Consider the following 17,764-nt stretch of genomic DNA (forward strand, 5'->3'; position numbering starts at 1 on the left):
CCGTCATATTAGTTTCTCCTGTCCAATTCTGGTCCCCATATCCAGTTTATTATTGAACCGGCAAGTCTAGTACAGAAGCGTTAAGTCAGCAGGGGCTGTATTTCCTGGTTAGTTATTTTACATGTGATAAGACGGAAAGAAGAGCATAGAAGACAAGCGACCCCCTTCACAGATTGATCAATTGGGTAGTTAACTAGTTGAATGTGGTTCGATGCAACAAGGACTCCAGGTTCTGAATAAGGAGCATATAGGGATTGTTGGGCTCGAAGCAAATGACAGACCTCATGATTTGTTTTCGTCCAGTTTCGCTTGCAGGTGTCTTTTGAACCCCCCCCCCCCCCCCCCCCCCCCAAAACTGCTGCCCCTAAAGTCTTCCTTCCTCCATTATTTTCTTCTTCTGTTGTCGTTCTTACAATCCGTCAAGGAAAGCGTGGATTGGAAAAAGGATAGTCTCAGTGTGAAGGCATTGTTCCTCCTTTCCCTCTCTCTGCCAGAGGTTTAGGAGGGATCGGAGGTCTTCAGCGCATCCACCTTGGTCTCCAGGTCTGTGATCTGAGGAGGACAGAGAGAGAGAGGGGGGGGGGGCTTTTATTACACACAAAATCCCAAGGCGGAATGATCATAACTCAGTAGCATCTTCATGCTATGTGTCTAGATTAACCACAGCAAATTGTCTTACATAATTATTGAGAATGTTATGAAATATTTCCACACACAGTGGAACCTAAATATACAACACCTTGTCCTGGAGGTTGTCTGCCTCTTCCTTATGAGTGGCCTCTGTCTCCTCTTGGGCTCTGCGCTGAGCCGTCTCCCTCTTCAGATACTCAATCTCCCTGAGACACATAGCGTGGCGTGGTTAGGCTGAATCCTGCCCATCCATCCCCCTCCTCTCTTCCTCCAACTCCTGAATCCTCCATTCCTCTCTTCCTTCTACAAACCCCAGAATCCCCAAATCCTCTACAAACCCCAGAACGCCCATTCCTCTTCCTCCTACAACCCTATAACCCCCCATTCCTCTCATCCCCCTATTAAGTGCTGAGCGATTAGTGCTGTTTTGAAGTCGGTTCGTTTTCAGTTCAATTATACAAAAAACGATCACGGTTTTCGACAAAACCAAATATAGTGAACATTCAATTGTCGAAACATTGAAAAACGTTCCATTGTCTCTGCCAGGTGCACATTGGGTAGACATCAATAGAAAAATAGGGAATTACTATGAAATAATACAATATTTCAGTGTATATTATTTAGTTTTTATTTGATGATTTTATTATTTTAATTCAGTCATCATCTCATCTCTGATTAGGCAATAGCAACCAGCCAGCCAGCCAACCAACGTTCTCTGTGCTCCCCATACTGTACTGTCTGACGAACCTTCAGCTGTCTGACGAAAAATAATTTTACTAGTTCCCTTTCAGTCAGTAAACTTCGGTACAACATACTATAGAGTCGCACTCTCGTGATTTCAGTTTAAGGATCTACAATCACGCCTGACAAGGCCAATGAAATGCATGCCTCGCCGGAAGCCCTGCCTTCCATTGGTGATAAGTATGGTCGGATTCATTCCTTCAATTATTCCGCTCAGTATGAACAGGAATGATTCACGCTACTAAAACAAACAATTAGAAAACGAGACCGTCTTACGTTGTGCCAACTAAACTGTCCCATAGTGGTAGAGCGTGCTCATCCTCTGGACGTTGTGTGCTGAAGTTTGTATTTGTTCTCATACGTTTTCTAAATCACAAACGATTTGTTATTCTTCAATTTGCTGGTGCGATAATTAAGATGGCTAAGAAAACGCCCGGGACGACGATGGCTAAGCCATTTCTCTGAAAGATACTCACGATATATGTATAGTTCGTCTCCGCTTGCAGCCCGCTCAGGCGGCCCTCGCGCAAACCACGGCCTGTGTGACTCGGTCAAGCACCGCTTGCCACTCTTCCCAGACTTGTTCATGAAGGGTCCGGTCCCACCTCGGTTATGTGGACTTTCTTGACTTGGCTAGCTAAGCGAGCGCTGCATAGCGTGCTAGCCATGTTGGCTAACACGCATAGGCGAGCTAGCTATTCCCACGGTGGAGTTGCTGGGGTAGCTCTCTTGTTAAGTAACGTTATACGCAGTGTTAAGTTGCTTGGTTATTCTAAAATGGACCATGCTGCGGTCAAATAAGCTAGCTAGCCTAGATTATGCTAAAATGAATTCCTGGCTAACGTCAGCTAGCATGCTTAGCTTCCTGCGAGTGAAATGTAATATATTTTCCCCAGCGTTATGGCAACCCCATTCCTATTTGTGTTTAAATACGAATAGCCAGGGGCACAATGTTTCGTGAGACCGCCAGATCATAGGCAGTAGGGACGACGAGGGATGTTCTCTTTAGTGTGTGAATTGGACCATTTTCCTGTCCTGCTAAGCAAAATGTAACGAGTAACGACACTTTTGGGTGTCAGGGTAAATGTATGGAGTAAAAAGTACATTGTTTTCTTCAGGAATGTAGTATAGTAAAAGTTGTCAAAGATAAATAGTAAAGTACAGTTACCCCAAAAAACGACTTTAAACCGAAGGATCAACTCCCCATAGTATGTTGTACCTCGTTTCCCTCCAGGGAATAGTTCTAGTCATAATGCTACATTCATCAAAGTAGGAAAGTCATACTTTCAAGACTGCTTATTACCAAATACTACAACTATCAAATTAGGTAGCGCTACCTCACGAGATGTCTCTATCCATCATCCTCTCTCGTGCGGTCTGTGTGTATCCGTCTCTGTCCGAGCCGGAAAGAACAGGCAATTGATTATAGTCATCGCAGTTAATTACCACATTTCTGCGGTGAACTCATTTGCTTAAATGAAAACTACAACTCCCTTCAGCCCAGAGTCTCACATCGTTCTTGATTTCTCTCTAGAAAAACGGCGCGTTGAGCTAAAAAAAAAAAATGTAAGTGATTGAACTAACGTAGGTCATTTAATAACAAAAAACCCGCAATTTCAGTTAATCGCTCAGCACTATCTCCTACAAATCCCAGAATCCTCCATTCCTCTCTTCCTCCTACAAACTCCAAAATCTTCCATTCCTCTTTCTCATATAAACCCCATAACCCCAATCCTACTACAAACCCCCCCATCCCTCTCTTCCTCCTACAAACCCCAGAAGCCCCCCATCATTCTCTTCCCCCTATAAACTCCAGAATCCTTCATTCCTCTCTCCTACAAACCCCAGAATCCTCCTTATTTATCAGCCTTACTTCTGCTGGTATTCCTTGATGAGGCGCTTGGCCTTGCTGTACTTGCGCTCCAGGGTCTGGTACTGGGCCTGCGTCTCCTTCAGGTGTTCATCCACCGCCTGACACAGACTCTGGGCCTCCATCCAGTAGCCCTCCAGCTTCTCCATGCGCTCCTTGTTCTCCCGAACACTCTGTTCCAGCTGGGCACGCTCCATGCGCCAGCGCAGCTTGTCCTGCTCTGCATGCGCCAGCTAGATGAGGGGAGAAAATGTAAAGTTTATCCCTGTATACTTCTAGTTCACTCCTGAACTGTGCGTTTTAGTCCCGGGTCAAGGTGGGTCTGTGAAACAAGTCCCATGTTTGTTGGGTAATTGATTTTGGAGCAGGTCTAACCTTTCTCTTCAGCTGTTGAATCTCAGCCTGAGTGACTGCATGCTTTATCTGAAGCTACAGAGGGAGAGAGAAGAGAGAGAGGTTAACAATTGACACCATGGCTCACTCCAGCACAATGTCTCATCTCATACGCTCTCTCAACAAGAAGTTGAATTGAATTTAACATTTTCTTCATTTCGAGATGAACATTTGCCTTTGGCATCAAGCCTCCCTGCTCACCTCTTTGAACTTGTGGGCCAGTTTCTCAGGGTCCATCTCCATGGGGGAGAGCATGTCCTCATTCTCCGCCAGGTCAAACACCTCTATGGCGTTGGGGAACATGGGGCTCATCTCCTCCTCCTCGTCCGTGGCATACTCACCTGTCTGGAGGACATTCAGAAGATTCAGAGAATATTCACCATATATTCAGAGTGCATTTAGACATTCCTGTCATGTTTCTGTCTTGTTGTGAACCAACAATGGTCACACAGTAACCATACCTGCCCATGTAACTACCATGTGAAGTAAATACATGGTTTTACCAAAGGGGAACAAAGGTTTTTTGGGGGTCCTCACAGGATAGGCCTCCATTTCTATTTCTCATCAATGTTTTTCCTCTACCGTCAAATGGCCACTAGATGGTGAAGTTGAGCTTAGAGGAAAAAGCCCTCAAGGAGTAGAACGATAGTGGGCCAGAACTGACACCCTAGAATTGGGCAACCACCATTTTGTGTTTACCAGGGAAGCCTGTCAGAAGGCAAAGCTTGTCAAGGGACTCTGTGGCTGCAGTGATGTGAATCTTTGTTGACAAATAGTCTACATACAAATTTGACTATAATCAATTGTTATGTTGATTGGTGCAATAAATCCCACTCTACTGTTCTGTCTATATGGACCTGGTGAGGTCAATAACAAAACACACACACCTCTGTTAGATAAAAGGAAATTCCCCCTTCCTTCACACACACTGAACTCTAACACACTCACTCCTAGGGATGGGTACCGAAACCCGGTATTAAACGGGCCCCGGGGCTAAATTATGAAAGACCGTAGTATCGATAAGCTTCGATGTTATCGGTTCTGCTTTCGGTACTGGAGAAATTAAGAAAATACATTTCCTATTCATTATTGCTACATAAACGTTATCTTGCACATTTTATCTCACCAACCGTTTCTAATTTGCAATAAAAATAAGACATTTGTCTATGATGCAATTTCGCTATTCCCAATCCAGAAGAGAGATCCCTCTCGCGCGTCTCTCACACGTTACAGCACCCTGCTCTTAATTAGTGACAATGGCGGAGAGAGCTACACGTTCAAAAATGTGGTTACACTTCACCAGAGTCGATGCTGACAATGCTCGTTGCCACAAGTGCAACAAGACTTTTGCTTGTAAGGGCGGAAACACGAGCAATCTGTCCAAACATCTATCGAAAGTGCATCATGTGCAGGCAGAGAAATGCACAGTTTACGACTGCCTAGCTCATAGTTCATCTCTTGTTGCCCGATCTACGTTATGCATGTATGCTAGCAGCCTAGAGCCCACACACGGAGTTAAAACAATTATGCGAACATGGGTTCATGGTCAAAAGTAACCATCAGCCAGCTGATTGAATTTATGAATGCACCCATAGCTAAACAATCACCCATTTAAAGATTTGGCAACTTTGTTAAAATTGCAGTTACAATGAACCAACCCACTCCTCCCTCTAATACAGCTGGTCCAAGCCAAAGACCAGCCCAAAGCCCCTTCACACTGGCAGCTAGTGGGAGGATGACTGAGTGACAGGTTCATAGTGAAAGGCCTACACCCCTTTTCAACATTGGAGTCCAAGGGCTTTAGGCCAATGTGATCACTGAGCTGAAGGACGTGCCAAAGCTGGCCATCACATCAGACGGGTGGGCCCGCCTCTGTCAGGACCACTATCTCACTGTTATCGTGCACTACACAAGCCATGGAAATGTGTAAAACAGAAGGTCCGCCACACCAGGACAGTGTAAAACAGAAGGTCCTCCACACCGGGGCAGTGTAAAACAGAAGGTCCTCCACACCAGGGTAGTGTAAAAACAGAAGGTCCTCCACACCAGGGCAGTGTAAAACAGAAGGTCCGCCACACCAGGACAGTGTAAAACAGAAGGTCCGCCACACCAGGGCAGTGTAAAACAGAAGGTCCTCCACACCAGGGCAGTGTAAAACAGAAGGTCCTCCACACCAGGGCAGTGTAAAACAGAAGGTCCGCCACACCAGGGCAGTGTAAAACAGAAGGTCCGCCACACCAGGACAGTGTAAAACAGAAGGTCCTCCACACCAGGGTAGTGTAAAAACAGAAGGTCCTCCACACCAGGGCAGTGTAAAACAGAAGGTCCTCCACACCAGGGCAGTGTAAAACAGAAGGTCCGCCACACCAGGGCAGTGTAAAACAGAAGGTTCTCCACACCAGGGCAGTGTAAAACAGAAGGTCCGCCACACCAGGACAGTGTAAAACAGAAGGTCCTCCACACCAGGACAGTGTAAAACAGAAGGTCCGCCACACCAGGACAGTGTAAAACAGAAGGTCCGCCACACCAGGACAGTGTAAAACAGAAGGTCCTCCACACCAGGGCAGTGTAAAACAGAAGGTCCGCCACACCAGGACAGTGTAAAACAGAAGGTCCTCCACACCAGGACAGTGTAAAACAGAAGGTCCTCCACACCAGGACAGTGTAAAACAGAAGGTCCTCCACACCAGGACAGTGTAAAACAGAAGGTCCTCCACACCAGGACAGTGTAAAACAGAAGGTCCTCCACACCAGGACAGTGTAAAACAGAAGGTCCTCCACACCAGGACAGTGTAAAACAGAAAGTCCTCCACACCAGGACAGTGTAAAACAGAAGGTCCGCCACACCAGGACAGTGTAAAACAGAAGGTCCGCCACACCAGGACAGTGTAAAACAGAAGGTTCTCCACACCAGGACAGTGTAAAACAGAAGGTTCTCCACACCAGGACAGTGTAAAACAGAAGGTCCTCCACACCAGGGCAGTGTAAAACAGAAGGTCCTCCACACCAGGGCAGTGTAAAACAGAAGGTCCGCCACATCAGGACAGTGTAAAACAGAAGGTCCGCCACACCAGGACAGTGTAAAACAGAAGGTCCTTCACACCAGGGCAGTGTAAAACAGAAGGTCCGCCACACCAGGGCAGTGTACAAATCTGTGGCAGAGGAGATCTCAGACATTCTGGAAGGGTTTGAGATAGAGCCGAGCAAGATTGTAGCTGTGACTGTTGATAATGCTGGCAATCTGGATGTTGCCAACAAGAGGCTACACATCCTAAAAATAGGATGCTTTGCGCATACATTGAATCTGGCAGTGCAGAAAATCTACAAAATGACAAATTGATAAATGGGCAGCCCGAATCAGAGCAGTGTTCGTGTGGTTCAAGAGATCCTCGATGTCCAAAACAGTCTTGAAGGAAAAACAGCAGCTCCTTGGTAAGAAGCCAGTTCAATCTATTAAAGTACTATTTCGAAATTCCCACATTTAACAATTTAATTCAATATTCAAGTGTGCGGTAATTAAACGCATGTTGATTTTTGTTGTTGTTTCAGGCCTTCCACAACACTCACTCATCCTTGATGTCAAGACCAGATGGAACTCTCTATCTAATGAGAGATTCATGGACCAGTATCCAGCGAACCAAGCAGCAGCCTTGGACCCACGACTGCAAAAAGCAATGACCAAGTGTAACAGTATAACTTTCTGGCGTCCCCTCGCCCCGACCCGGGCGCGAACCAGGGACCCTCTGCACACATCAACAACGGTCACCCACGAAGCGTCGTTACCCATCGCTCCACAAAAGCCGCGGCCCTTGCAGAGCAAGGGGCACACTACATCTAGGTTTCAGAGCAAGTGACGTAACTGATTGAAACGCTACTAGCGCGTACCCGCTAACTAGCTAGCCATTTCACATCCGCTACACTCACCCCCCTTTCAACCTCCTCCTTTTCCGCAGCAACCAGTGATCCGGGTCAACAGCATCAATGTAACAGTATAACTTTAAGCCGTCCCCTCGCCCCGACACGGGCGCGAACCAGGGACCCTCTGCACACATCAACAACGGTCGCCCACGAAGCATCGTTACCCATCGCTCCACAAAGGCCGCGGCCCTTGCAGAGCAAGGGGCACACTACATCTAGGTTTCAGAGCAAGTGACGTAACTGATTGAAACGCTACTAGCGCGTACCCGCTAACTAGCTAGCCATTTCACATCCGTTACACAAGGACAACCTGGACCGTCTGAAGGATGAGGACTTCCATAAGGCTGAGGAGTTTGTCCAGCTCATGATAATCCTCTATACATCCACACTGTGTGTGTCATGTGAAACGAATGCCTCCTGTGGACAGATCAAACCCATCCTCCAAACACTGGAAGAGCACTTCACTGTGAAGCATGAAGATACAACGTTCGTGGCAACCATCAAAGAGAAGGTGTGGGAGGACCTCTCAGAGCGCTATCAGGATGAGGACATTCAAGCCTTCCTGCATGAGGCCACAGCAATGGACCACAGATTTAAAGGGAGGCCAGTGAGTGACGCCAACTGGGACAGGCTGAGGAAGGCAACTGTTGAGGCCAATGTGACAGGAGCAACACCAGGGCTGTCAGAGGAGCCGGAGCAGTGCACCAGCAACAGTAGGAGGAGTCTGAAGGCGAGGAAATGGAGGAGACAGTCCCTCCATTGTACAAAACAAGGAGTGTCTTGGAGGAGCTGTTCTCAGAGTTGAGAGAGAGAGAGGGAGTTGAGGTTGACAATCCAACAGGACACCTCGTCCCTCACCCTCAGCGAGCGTGTTGACCTAGAGGTTGAGCTCTACAAAGGCCTGCCTCCCATCCCCATGGCTGAAGATCCTGTGATGTGGTGGTGGGAGAATAGAGCTACTCTGCCCCTCCTCACAAACATCGCAACAAGCTACCTCTGTGCTCAAGCCTCCTCCACCCCTAGTGAGAGGGTATTTTCGACAGCAGGGAACACAATAAGCCAGGAGAGGTCCCGACTTCTGCCAGAGAAGGCAAATATGTTGATCTTTCTCCAGAAGAACTGCTAAGAACTGTTAGTCCTTTTGCAGCCTACCTGCATGTCCCACCCGTGTTGCTCTATACCACTGTATTTTCTTTTGCAGGAAAATATTGTTTATTTCATTTGTTTTACATTTCCATCACAACATTAGAGTCTATAATTGTGATTTGTTCAAAACATTGCTGTTTCTTTTGCTGTAAATAATAGTTGATTTATTTTCCATTTCAGAAAATAAAGCAATGTTAATTCTGTTCTTCATTTGTTTCGTTTTCCCCCGTAAAAAAATAACTAAAAGAACCAATAAGAATACCCTTAAAGTACCGGATCAATAAGCAGTATCGGTAAGAGTAGTAATAGCCTTAAAATCTTAACGACACCCATCCCTACTCACTCCTAACACCTCCCATCTCATGCACACACACACACAACACACAGACCGACACACAGCCATTTCAAATATTCCTTTAACAACAGCCGCCTGGGACGATGTCCCAACAAAGCTTTCCTAACCTTGTCACACCAATGAGTCACTCTCTCTGAGGGAATGCCCCCCCCCCCCCCCCCACCAACCCTGGGCTGTCTGCTCGTCTGAAACCTCCCAGTTGGACCAAGCATCAAAGGCCTGAACGCGCCTGTCACAACAACACTGTCTGATGTATGTCAACTCTCAAAACGTGCTGAAAATGTTTACACCGTTTGAACGTTGCATAGCCAACCAGAGTTGGGGAGAAACTAACAAAGTGCAGAGACTGAGGGATGAGCCGGAGTCACATAGGCCACTGCCATCTAACGATGCCTATCAATAAAAACAAGGCCAAATAACAAGAACTATTCATTTTTAAACAGATCAGAAAGGACGTGTATGGTAATGCATCTTTAGCAGGAAATTCCATTGATGCAGGTTCAGATCTGTTGGGAGAGGGGCTTGCTCTGATGGGGAGACACAGTGTGATGGAATACCAGACCTGGGTCGTGGCATCTGGCCCGCACTTGTCCGTCTTTCACACCCAAGCCCAGACATCTACTGAACGTGATTGAATTTAACAAGGAGACAGATTCAATTATTCAAGCATTTCCTCTCCATGGAAGAGACTGAGGGGAGACAAGGAACTGAGAAAATTGCTGGGCTGGGTTTCATTCCACAACGCTTTCCCCTACTGTGTATGTCCTTATTCAGCCCCCTTTCAAAGATCTGAGATGACTGGGCAGGTATAAAGCACTACGTGGCACCTAGGTTCCGTCAAATTGCTTAAACCTATCCAGTCCTGTTAGATCAAGTGAAGGGGAGGTGAACAAGGAGTGTTCTTTCTAGAATGACAGTTGTATTATTCCATTGTGAAGGGAGCCCGATGGAACATCTGATAGTGGTGTGGGGGAAGTGTCATACGCTTCATTAGCGCCATCTTGTTTAGTCATATTATTGACTGATGGAAGGAGTGACGATGTTAGATGTTTTGGATGGGCTGAAACTAATATTTTTCATGGCGTGTGTGCGCATTTGACCAGGGCCCTATGGTAACTGGCCAGAAGTAGTGCACTAGAAAGGGAACAGGTTGCCATTTGGGACACAGACATTGTGAGCCCCTCACCTCCTCGTCTTCCTCCATGTACTGGCTGTAGCGCTGCTCAATCATCTCTTTCTGCCAGCGCTCCTGCTCCAGGGTCTGCTGGATCAGCTGGGCCACCTCGCTCTGCTCGCCTGGCTTCTCTCGGCCAATCATGAACCTGCATGGGCAACAACGACCAACGGGGTGAGTGGGAAAGGCATGTCTGTCAAGGAGAAGCCAATGGGAAACCTAGGGTAGAATTGAGTGGGTAGAAAGGTAAACCTAGGGATAAAATATCCCCCAGTTTACAAACAAATGCAAGCCAGGGCAGCAACTTTTGACGGGCAATTAAAATGACAGCTTGTGCCTGGAAGGAACATGACACTCACTGCACATGGACGGATGAGTTGACATCACTAATGAGAATCAAGGAAAATTTGTAACGAGTAGAAAAATGTGATAAAGATCGTGCTGAGGGAGAAAGACAATTCAGTGAATAAGAGTGGCACGCCATCAGAAGAGAAGATTATGGCTGTGTCTGAAATGGCACCATAGTCCCTATTTAGTGCACTACTTTTACCCAGAGCGCTACACAGGGAATAGATTGCGATTTTAGACACAGCCTTTTTCTATGTATCACAAATAACAATAAAATAAACAAATGTCAGTCCTGGGGACCAGAGAGCATGAGAGGACATGCATGTTTCATAGAATGTGTGACTGAAGCATCTACAGAGACATTTCAGCCGTAGCAGAACTGTCTGGCAGTTATCCTGTTGCAGATGGGACCCTTAAGACCGCGACACCAGTTCTGGCTGTCACATGTTGTCAAATGGAATGATCGAGCGGAAAGACCTCAACTGGACGCTTGCCTGGAGATCAGTTTCCACACTCAAACATGTGTGCGAAGCAGCCAGATGCACATTGACACGTGAGACACAAAGAAAAACATATTGCTGTAGCTAATACCACGTTTTACTAAAAGGGATTCTCTCAACAGAATATCATATTCCTTGACGTAAGTGCACTAGACAAAATGATGAAAACAATCATTTCTAAATCTATTATAACGTGATATTTTTGTACACCTAATATGGTTTACTGCAGGGAGAAAAAAAAGGCATTGGATCACTACATCATAAAAATACCCTAAGTGAGATATAAACTAACAACCCTCTGGTCACCAATCTGTATCCCTGCCTGAGACTAGACTACCACACATGCTCAATGAGACCCCAGAGAGCGGTAGCTACATCCTTCAACGGGACCGCCGGCACCACTGTGGCATTCAGTGTGAGCGGGGGTTCCGTGATGATGTTGTGAGTGTGTGAGGGTTAAGAACCCACTAGAGGCCCCCTTCGTTGCCGGAGGAGAAATAACTCAGTGGTCAAAAGGGCGGAAGAAATGGTGACTAGGAATCTAACCACTATGTGGAAAAGCCAAGCTGTGCACGGGAAAAGATGTCAAGCAAATATGACACCTAACCTCTCCAGCATTTTCAAAACAAACCACGCCATCTATTTTCTGTGACTATGCTGAATCATATTCCCCAAAAGAGACGGCGCTTCTAATTTTGGACCAATCAAAACATCACCACCTGTCAGTGCAACCCCTCAGCAGCCTGTGAGGGTGATCGACAGATTAGAATCAATGAATATTCACAAGCTCAGAGACACTCTCCATCCAGCCTGCAGGACATGAGGCGACGTGGAAAACAATCAGGCCTAGTCTGGAACCGTCTGTACGTGTGAATCTGCAAGTACCCATCATCTTTGCAAACCCATCTGCCTTTGGATGAGGTCAAACACCAGCATTCTCCACAGACATTGTCTAGAGACAAATCCATTTATTGGATTTGGATTAAAACAGGGGTACAAAACTGAACAATAGGTAGCAAATTCACTTTGAAAAAAGGTGCTTCCACAAAGGGAGACAAGAGTCCGATTGGGTAGGCGATGTCATTTTTGGGGCACCCCTCCCTCCTTTGGTTACAGTCCGTAGTGTTAGACAGCAACCTGAGCTTGGTCCAAAAATCAGGCTGGACCAGGCTGTTTTATAAATAGCTTCGCCGCTCCCTCACCGACACCGGCCTCTCCACTATCTCCCTGGGATCCAGGCTCATGTATTAAATCAGGCTCTCCCATCTCTGGGTGTCTGTGATGTGAAGACAGGGAGAGATGTCTCTGCTCGCCTAGCTACACTACAGTCAAACTGCCCCGCCAATTAACACAAGGACCCCCACAGGCAGTTAATAATGCAGGAAAGGGATGAGGGGGAATAGGGCAGGACGATATGGCCAAAATATTATATCACGTTATTTTTTTTTAAATTGGACGGTATGATGGTATTTTTTGTTTTTGAATAGTAAAAGTTCTACATTTGCTTTATGAGTAGTGAGTGATCCTAGGGTGGCAACATATACATCCTAAGTGATTTCAATTAGTCTTTCTCCATTCTGATTGTTTTATACTGTTCAATTCAACCAAAACAAATTTCAGCACTTTTATATTTTCTGCATTTCCTGCACTCCATTGCATTGGTGGAAAAAGTACCCAATTGTCATACTTGAGTAAAAGTAAAGATACGTTAATAGAAAATTAAGTAAATTGCAATTGCGATTTGACTTGCGAATTAGAGCAAAACTGTTGGAATCATGGAAATATAATTACTATTCTAATTCTATAGCTAGAATATAATAGTGGGCACTTTGAATACAGTGTTGTTTGAAATGACAACGAATTAAAATGCCAGGGAGTAGTTATTGTGACAGGGTAGGAACTAAAGTATTGATAAGTGTTTCCTAGGGGACCCTATCAGCTTTGGCGATATTGCATGTTTTATCTTAGCTACTTCATGTAGCTAACATTCTTGCTTTGCATTTTCCCCTTTGATTTAGAAGATACTGTTGCACAAACAACATGCTGATTTAGGTCTACACCATTACTGGTATTATCCGGCTGTATTAGCTAGCTACGTTTGCTCTTACTCAGTACATGTATTAGCTAGCTAGCTATTAGCATTAGCGGCTAACAATTAGAGTCTCACAAGATTTAGGGCAACTTGCTAAAAAAATAGAAACTAGCTGTTTGCTGATGTAAGAAACACAAACGAATAGTGTCAATATAGAATGCTAGTGGATTTATATGAAGAAGCTAAGTGAAAACAGCATTGTTGCATGTGCTGCATTGACCATGCAGACTGAACGCAAGTGTCTCTTGGTCGAGGAACATCAAATGCGCTCCTTGAGTGACAGGGGGCGTGGCTAGGTCTGTGTGGAAAGTGGCATGGAGAGAAAGTGGAGAGAGATGACTCAAGTAGCGAAGTAAACGATTAAAAATTGACATTAGACATGGCGTATCACATTTAACAAATCAAACATTCAAATAACGGTATAGAAGGTCAAGTAAAAACCCAAATCTGTCCCTGCATCAATACTGGTATATCATAAAATACGGTATACTGGTATATCATAAAATACAGTATACCGCCTAGCCCTAGGGGGGAATGGGGAGAGGGGGATCCCAATTGTGAACTGGTCTGAAGGGAGGTGGAGTTATGGTACTTGGGAGCAATAGTGTGTTTGGTTCCCTATCACCAGTCTTCATAAAGTTCTGTATCTAGACCCCCTTCCTTCCAATCGCATGCTTAGTTTCTCATAACAGATTTTGTCAGGGTACTGTTGAACCATATTTGACCAGATTGCAGTAAATACACAGCTATTGAGTGAGGGTTCTTACTTGACAGTGCCGGTGGTGTTCCTGAGGACGGAGGCAGCAAAGGCCTGGGTCACGCCCACCAGACTGGTCCCGTCCACCTCCACGATCAGGTCATTCACCTGGATCCTGCACGGGGGGGAGTGATAGTGAACAATGGGAAAAGAGGACGAGGAGCAAGGGAAAAGCACAATTTTGGGATACACTGCTGAAACACAGATTGTTCAGAACCTTTCATCTCTGTGCGCAGCTCCTCCGTCAGTGACCGTCTTGACGAAGATGCCCAGTTTCTCCAGACCCATGTCAGCCCCGGCACCCATGCCGATGATGCTGATCCCCAGACCGTCCCCATCTGTGGAGAGGAGGGGATAGGAGATAGTATTTGATTAAATACCATTTCCCCATATCCTACAATAACCTCATGAATATGAGAATGGCTTACCAAGAAAAACGTTTAAAAATGTCTAATTCAAGGTAAAAAAGGAGTTGGAGCACTCAACAAAAAAAGGCAGAGATTTATTATTGCTCACTTTAATCCATTGTACAGGACCCATTGTTGTGTCTCAATGGGCCACTCAGCTAGAAATAGGAGCTAAGTGCAATGGTCAGGTCACTCCGCGGAAGACGTCAGATTGACGTCGACACGTCAGTCACCTGTTCGCATCCTGTACAATGGATTAAAGTGAGAAAAATAAATCTCTGCTCTTTTTTGTTTTAGTGCTTTAACTCCTTTTTTTTTTAACCTTGAATTAGTCCTTTTGGAAGTTTCTTGGTAAGCCATTCTCATGATTTTTGTCATTGTTGTTGAGCACCCCTCCTTTCCTTTGTTTGCTGAAGCGAGAAGGCCCACCTGAACTCTAACCTCATAAATATGTTACCTTCCAGATGTAAGGAAATAAATGGAATAAAATGGGGGACCTTAACTTAAAGATACAGTAGCTAGCTAAAACTACTACGCCATTATCCATATTAGAACCCAATTAGCCACGGCTAATCTAGTGTAATATAAATCCAATAAGGAGATAACGGGCGACTCTGAATTCATTAGCGACCACTAAGCACTTAGTGACCACTAATGTGTTTGCTCGTCATGTAAATATATGTGGCTAGCAGATTTGTGAGAAAAAGAGTAAAGGTTACTCAAAGACTTCAACTAGCTAGTTGAAGCAATTTAATGGGAACTACAGACTTCACTGAAAATGTTTAGCTACTAGTTGTAACTTTAATAGTTACAGTTAAATGTTTACAGTTAATTCTCTCTCTAGTCGTCTTTCTGTTGTATTAGTTTATGCTATTGAACTCCAAAGCGACAGTCGTGTGGAGCGTAGTGGCGCAGCGGTCTAAGGCACTGCATCTGCCTGGTTAAATAAAGGTGAAATATATATATATTTAAATCTCAGTGCAAGAGGCGTCACTACAGACTCTGGTTTGATTCCAGGCTGTATCACACCCGTGCGTGATTGGGAGTCCCATTGGGTGGCGCAAATTGGCCCAGCGTCGTCCGAGTTTGGCCGGGGTAGGCAGTCATTATAAATAAGAATTTGGTCTTAACGGACTTGCCTAGTCAGGAGGCTGAAGAAATGTGGCTTGTCACCCAAAACCCTCACAAACTTTTACAGATGCACAATTGAGAGCATCCTGTCGGGCTGTATCACCGCCTGGTACGGCAACTTCACCACCCACAACTGCAGGGCTCTCCAGAGGGTGGTGCGGTCTGCACAATGCATCACCGGGGGCAAACTACCTGCCCTCCAGGACACCTACAGCACCCGATGTCACAGGAAGGCCAAAAAGATCAACAAGGACAACAATACTCTGGTCGTGGCCCATGCGCTCTAGCCAGCAGCTCGCATATAGGTACAGTGCAATATTTATTGGAAAGCAGCATCAAGCTGCTCACCGTGAACTTTCACCACTCTGAAGTTCATCATAACTTATTTAATCTGTAGCCTAATAAACTGCATGGTTTCCCAGGTTGTAATTGGAGGACCACACACCATATTATCGGGTGACTCCAAATTTACTTAATATAATGGTTATTATGGAAACTGCACTGCCCACAACCGCAAGGCTCTCCAGAGGGTGGTGCGGCCTGCACAACGCATCACCAGGGGCAAACTACCTGCCCTCCAGGACACCTACAGCACCCGATGTCACAGGAAGGCCAAAAAGATCATCAAGGACAACAACCAACCGAGCCACTGCCTGTTCACCCCGCTACCATCCAGAAGGCGAGGTCAGTACAGGTACATCAAAGCTGGGACCGAGAGACTGAAAAACAGCTTCTATCTCAAGTTTCTTGGCAATTTCTCACATGGAATAGCCTTCATTTCCCAGAAGTCATTGATGCTATGGACTGGCCCGCCCGTTCCCCAGACCTGAATCCAATTGAGCACATCTGGGACATCATGTCTCGCTCCATCCACCAACGCCACGTTGCACCACAGACTGTCCAGGAGTTGGCAGATGCTTTAGTCCAGGTCTGGGAGGAGATCCCTCAGGAGACCATCCGCCACCTCATCAGGAGCACACCCAGGCGTTGTAGGGAGGTCATACAGGCACGTGGAGGCCACACACACTACTGAGCCTCATTTTGACTTGTTTTAAGGACATTACATCAAAGTTGGATCAGCCTGTAGTGTGGTTTTCCACTTTAATTTTGAGTGTGACTCCAAATCCAGACCTCCATGGGTTGATAAATTTGATTTCCATTGATTATTTTTGTGTGATTTTGTTGTCAGCACATTCAACTATGTAAAGAAAAAAGTATTTAATAAGAATATTTCATTCATTCAGATCTAGGATCTAGTGTTCCCTTTATTTTTTTGAGCAGTGTATATTCTTATTCCATTCCATTAGGCATTTGTTGTGGAATTGTTAGATCTTGCTGCACTATCTACCAAGTAATATCGGAACTAGAAGCACAAGCATTTCTCTACAAACACAATAACATCTGCTAACCATGTGTATGTGACCAATAACATTTCATTTGATTTTGATAAAGGTTACATTTAAAAAAAGGGTTTGTGCCGTGGCGGAGATCTTTGTGGGCTATACTCGGCCTTGTCTCAGGATGGTAAGTTGGTGGTTGAAGATTTCCCTCTAGTGGTGTGGGGGCTGTGCTTTGGCAAAGTGGGTGGGGTTATATCCTTCCTGTTTGGCCCTGTCCGGGGGTATCATCGGATGGGGCCACAGTGTCTCCTGACCCCTCCTGTCTCAGCCTCCAGTATTTATGCTGCAGTAGTTAATGTGTCGGGGGGCTAGGGTCAGTTTGTTATATCTGGAGGACTTCTCCTGTCTTATCCGGTGTCCTGTGTGAATTTAAGTATGCTCTCTCTCTCAGCCTTTAAGGATGGGAAAACTCCAGGACTGGATGGCATACCAGTGGAAGTATACATTTTTTTTTTTGATATACTCAAAGGACCATTATTAGCTTGTTTTAACCACTCCTATATAAATGATAGATTATCAGACACGCAACAAGAAGGTGTGATATCATTATTACTGAAACAGGACCCAAGTGGTATATATAAAGATCCAGTCCATTTAAAAAATTGGAGACCTCTTACACTTCAGTGTTGTGATGCAAAAATCCTAGCAAAATGCTTGGCGCATAGAATAAAAAAAGTTTTGTCAGATATTATTCATCCTAATCAGACAGGTTTTTTACATGGACGATACATTGGAGATAATATAAGGCAAGTACTGGAAACAATAGAACACTATGAAATATCCGGGACACCAGGCCTGGTTTTCATAGCTGATTTTGAAAAGGCTTTTGATAAAGTACGACTGGAGTTTATATATAAATGCCTAGAATATTTCAATTTTGGGGAATCTCTTATAAAATGGGT

At 45.3% G+C, this 17,764-nt stretch overlaps 1 protein-coding gene across 1 annotated transcript in view; it reads right to left on the minus strand.

Moving 5' to 3' along the window:
• Positions 1 to 341: 341 nt before the first annotated feature.
• LOC120034101 (neurabin-2-like) overlaps positions 342 to 17,764 on the minus strand; it is a 63,286-nt gene continuing 45,863 nt past the window's right edge. The window contains exons 4-11 of the mRNA XM_038980536.1: positions 14,142 to 14,262; positions 13,935 to 14,039; positions 10,240 to 10,375; positions 3,836 to 3,979; positions 3,617 to 3,670; positions 3,245 to 3,474; positions 740 to 836; positions 342 to 552 (exon numbers count right to left, since the gene is read on the minus strand). Coding sequence (XP_038836464.1) covers positions 499 to 552; positions 740 to 836; positions 3,245 to 3,474; positions 3,617 to 3,670; positions 3,836 to 3,979; positions 10,240 to 10,375; positions 13,935 to 14,039; positions 14,142 to 14,262 — 941 coding nt within the window. The 3' untranslated portion in view covers positions 342 to 498. The remainder of the gene's footprint in view (positions 553 to 739; positions 837 to 3,244; positions 3,475 to 3,616; positions 3,671 to 3,835; positions 3,980 to 10,239; positions 10,376 to 13,934; positions 14,040 to 14,141; positions 14,263 to 17,764) is intronic.

The sequence above is a fragment of the Salvelinus namaycush genome, chromosome 41, assembly GCF_016432855.1.
Source record: "Salvelinus namaycush isolate Seneca chromosome 41, SaNama_1.0, whole genome shotgun sequence".
NCBI lineage: Eukaryota > Metazoa > Chordata > Actinopteri > Salmoniformes > Salmonidae > Salvelinus > Salvelinus namaycush.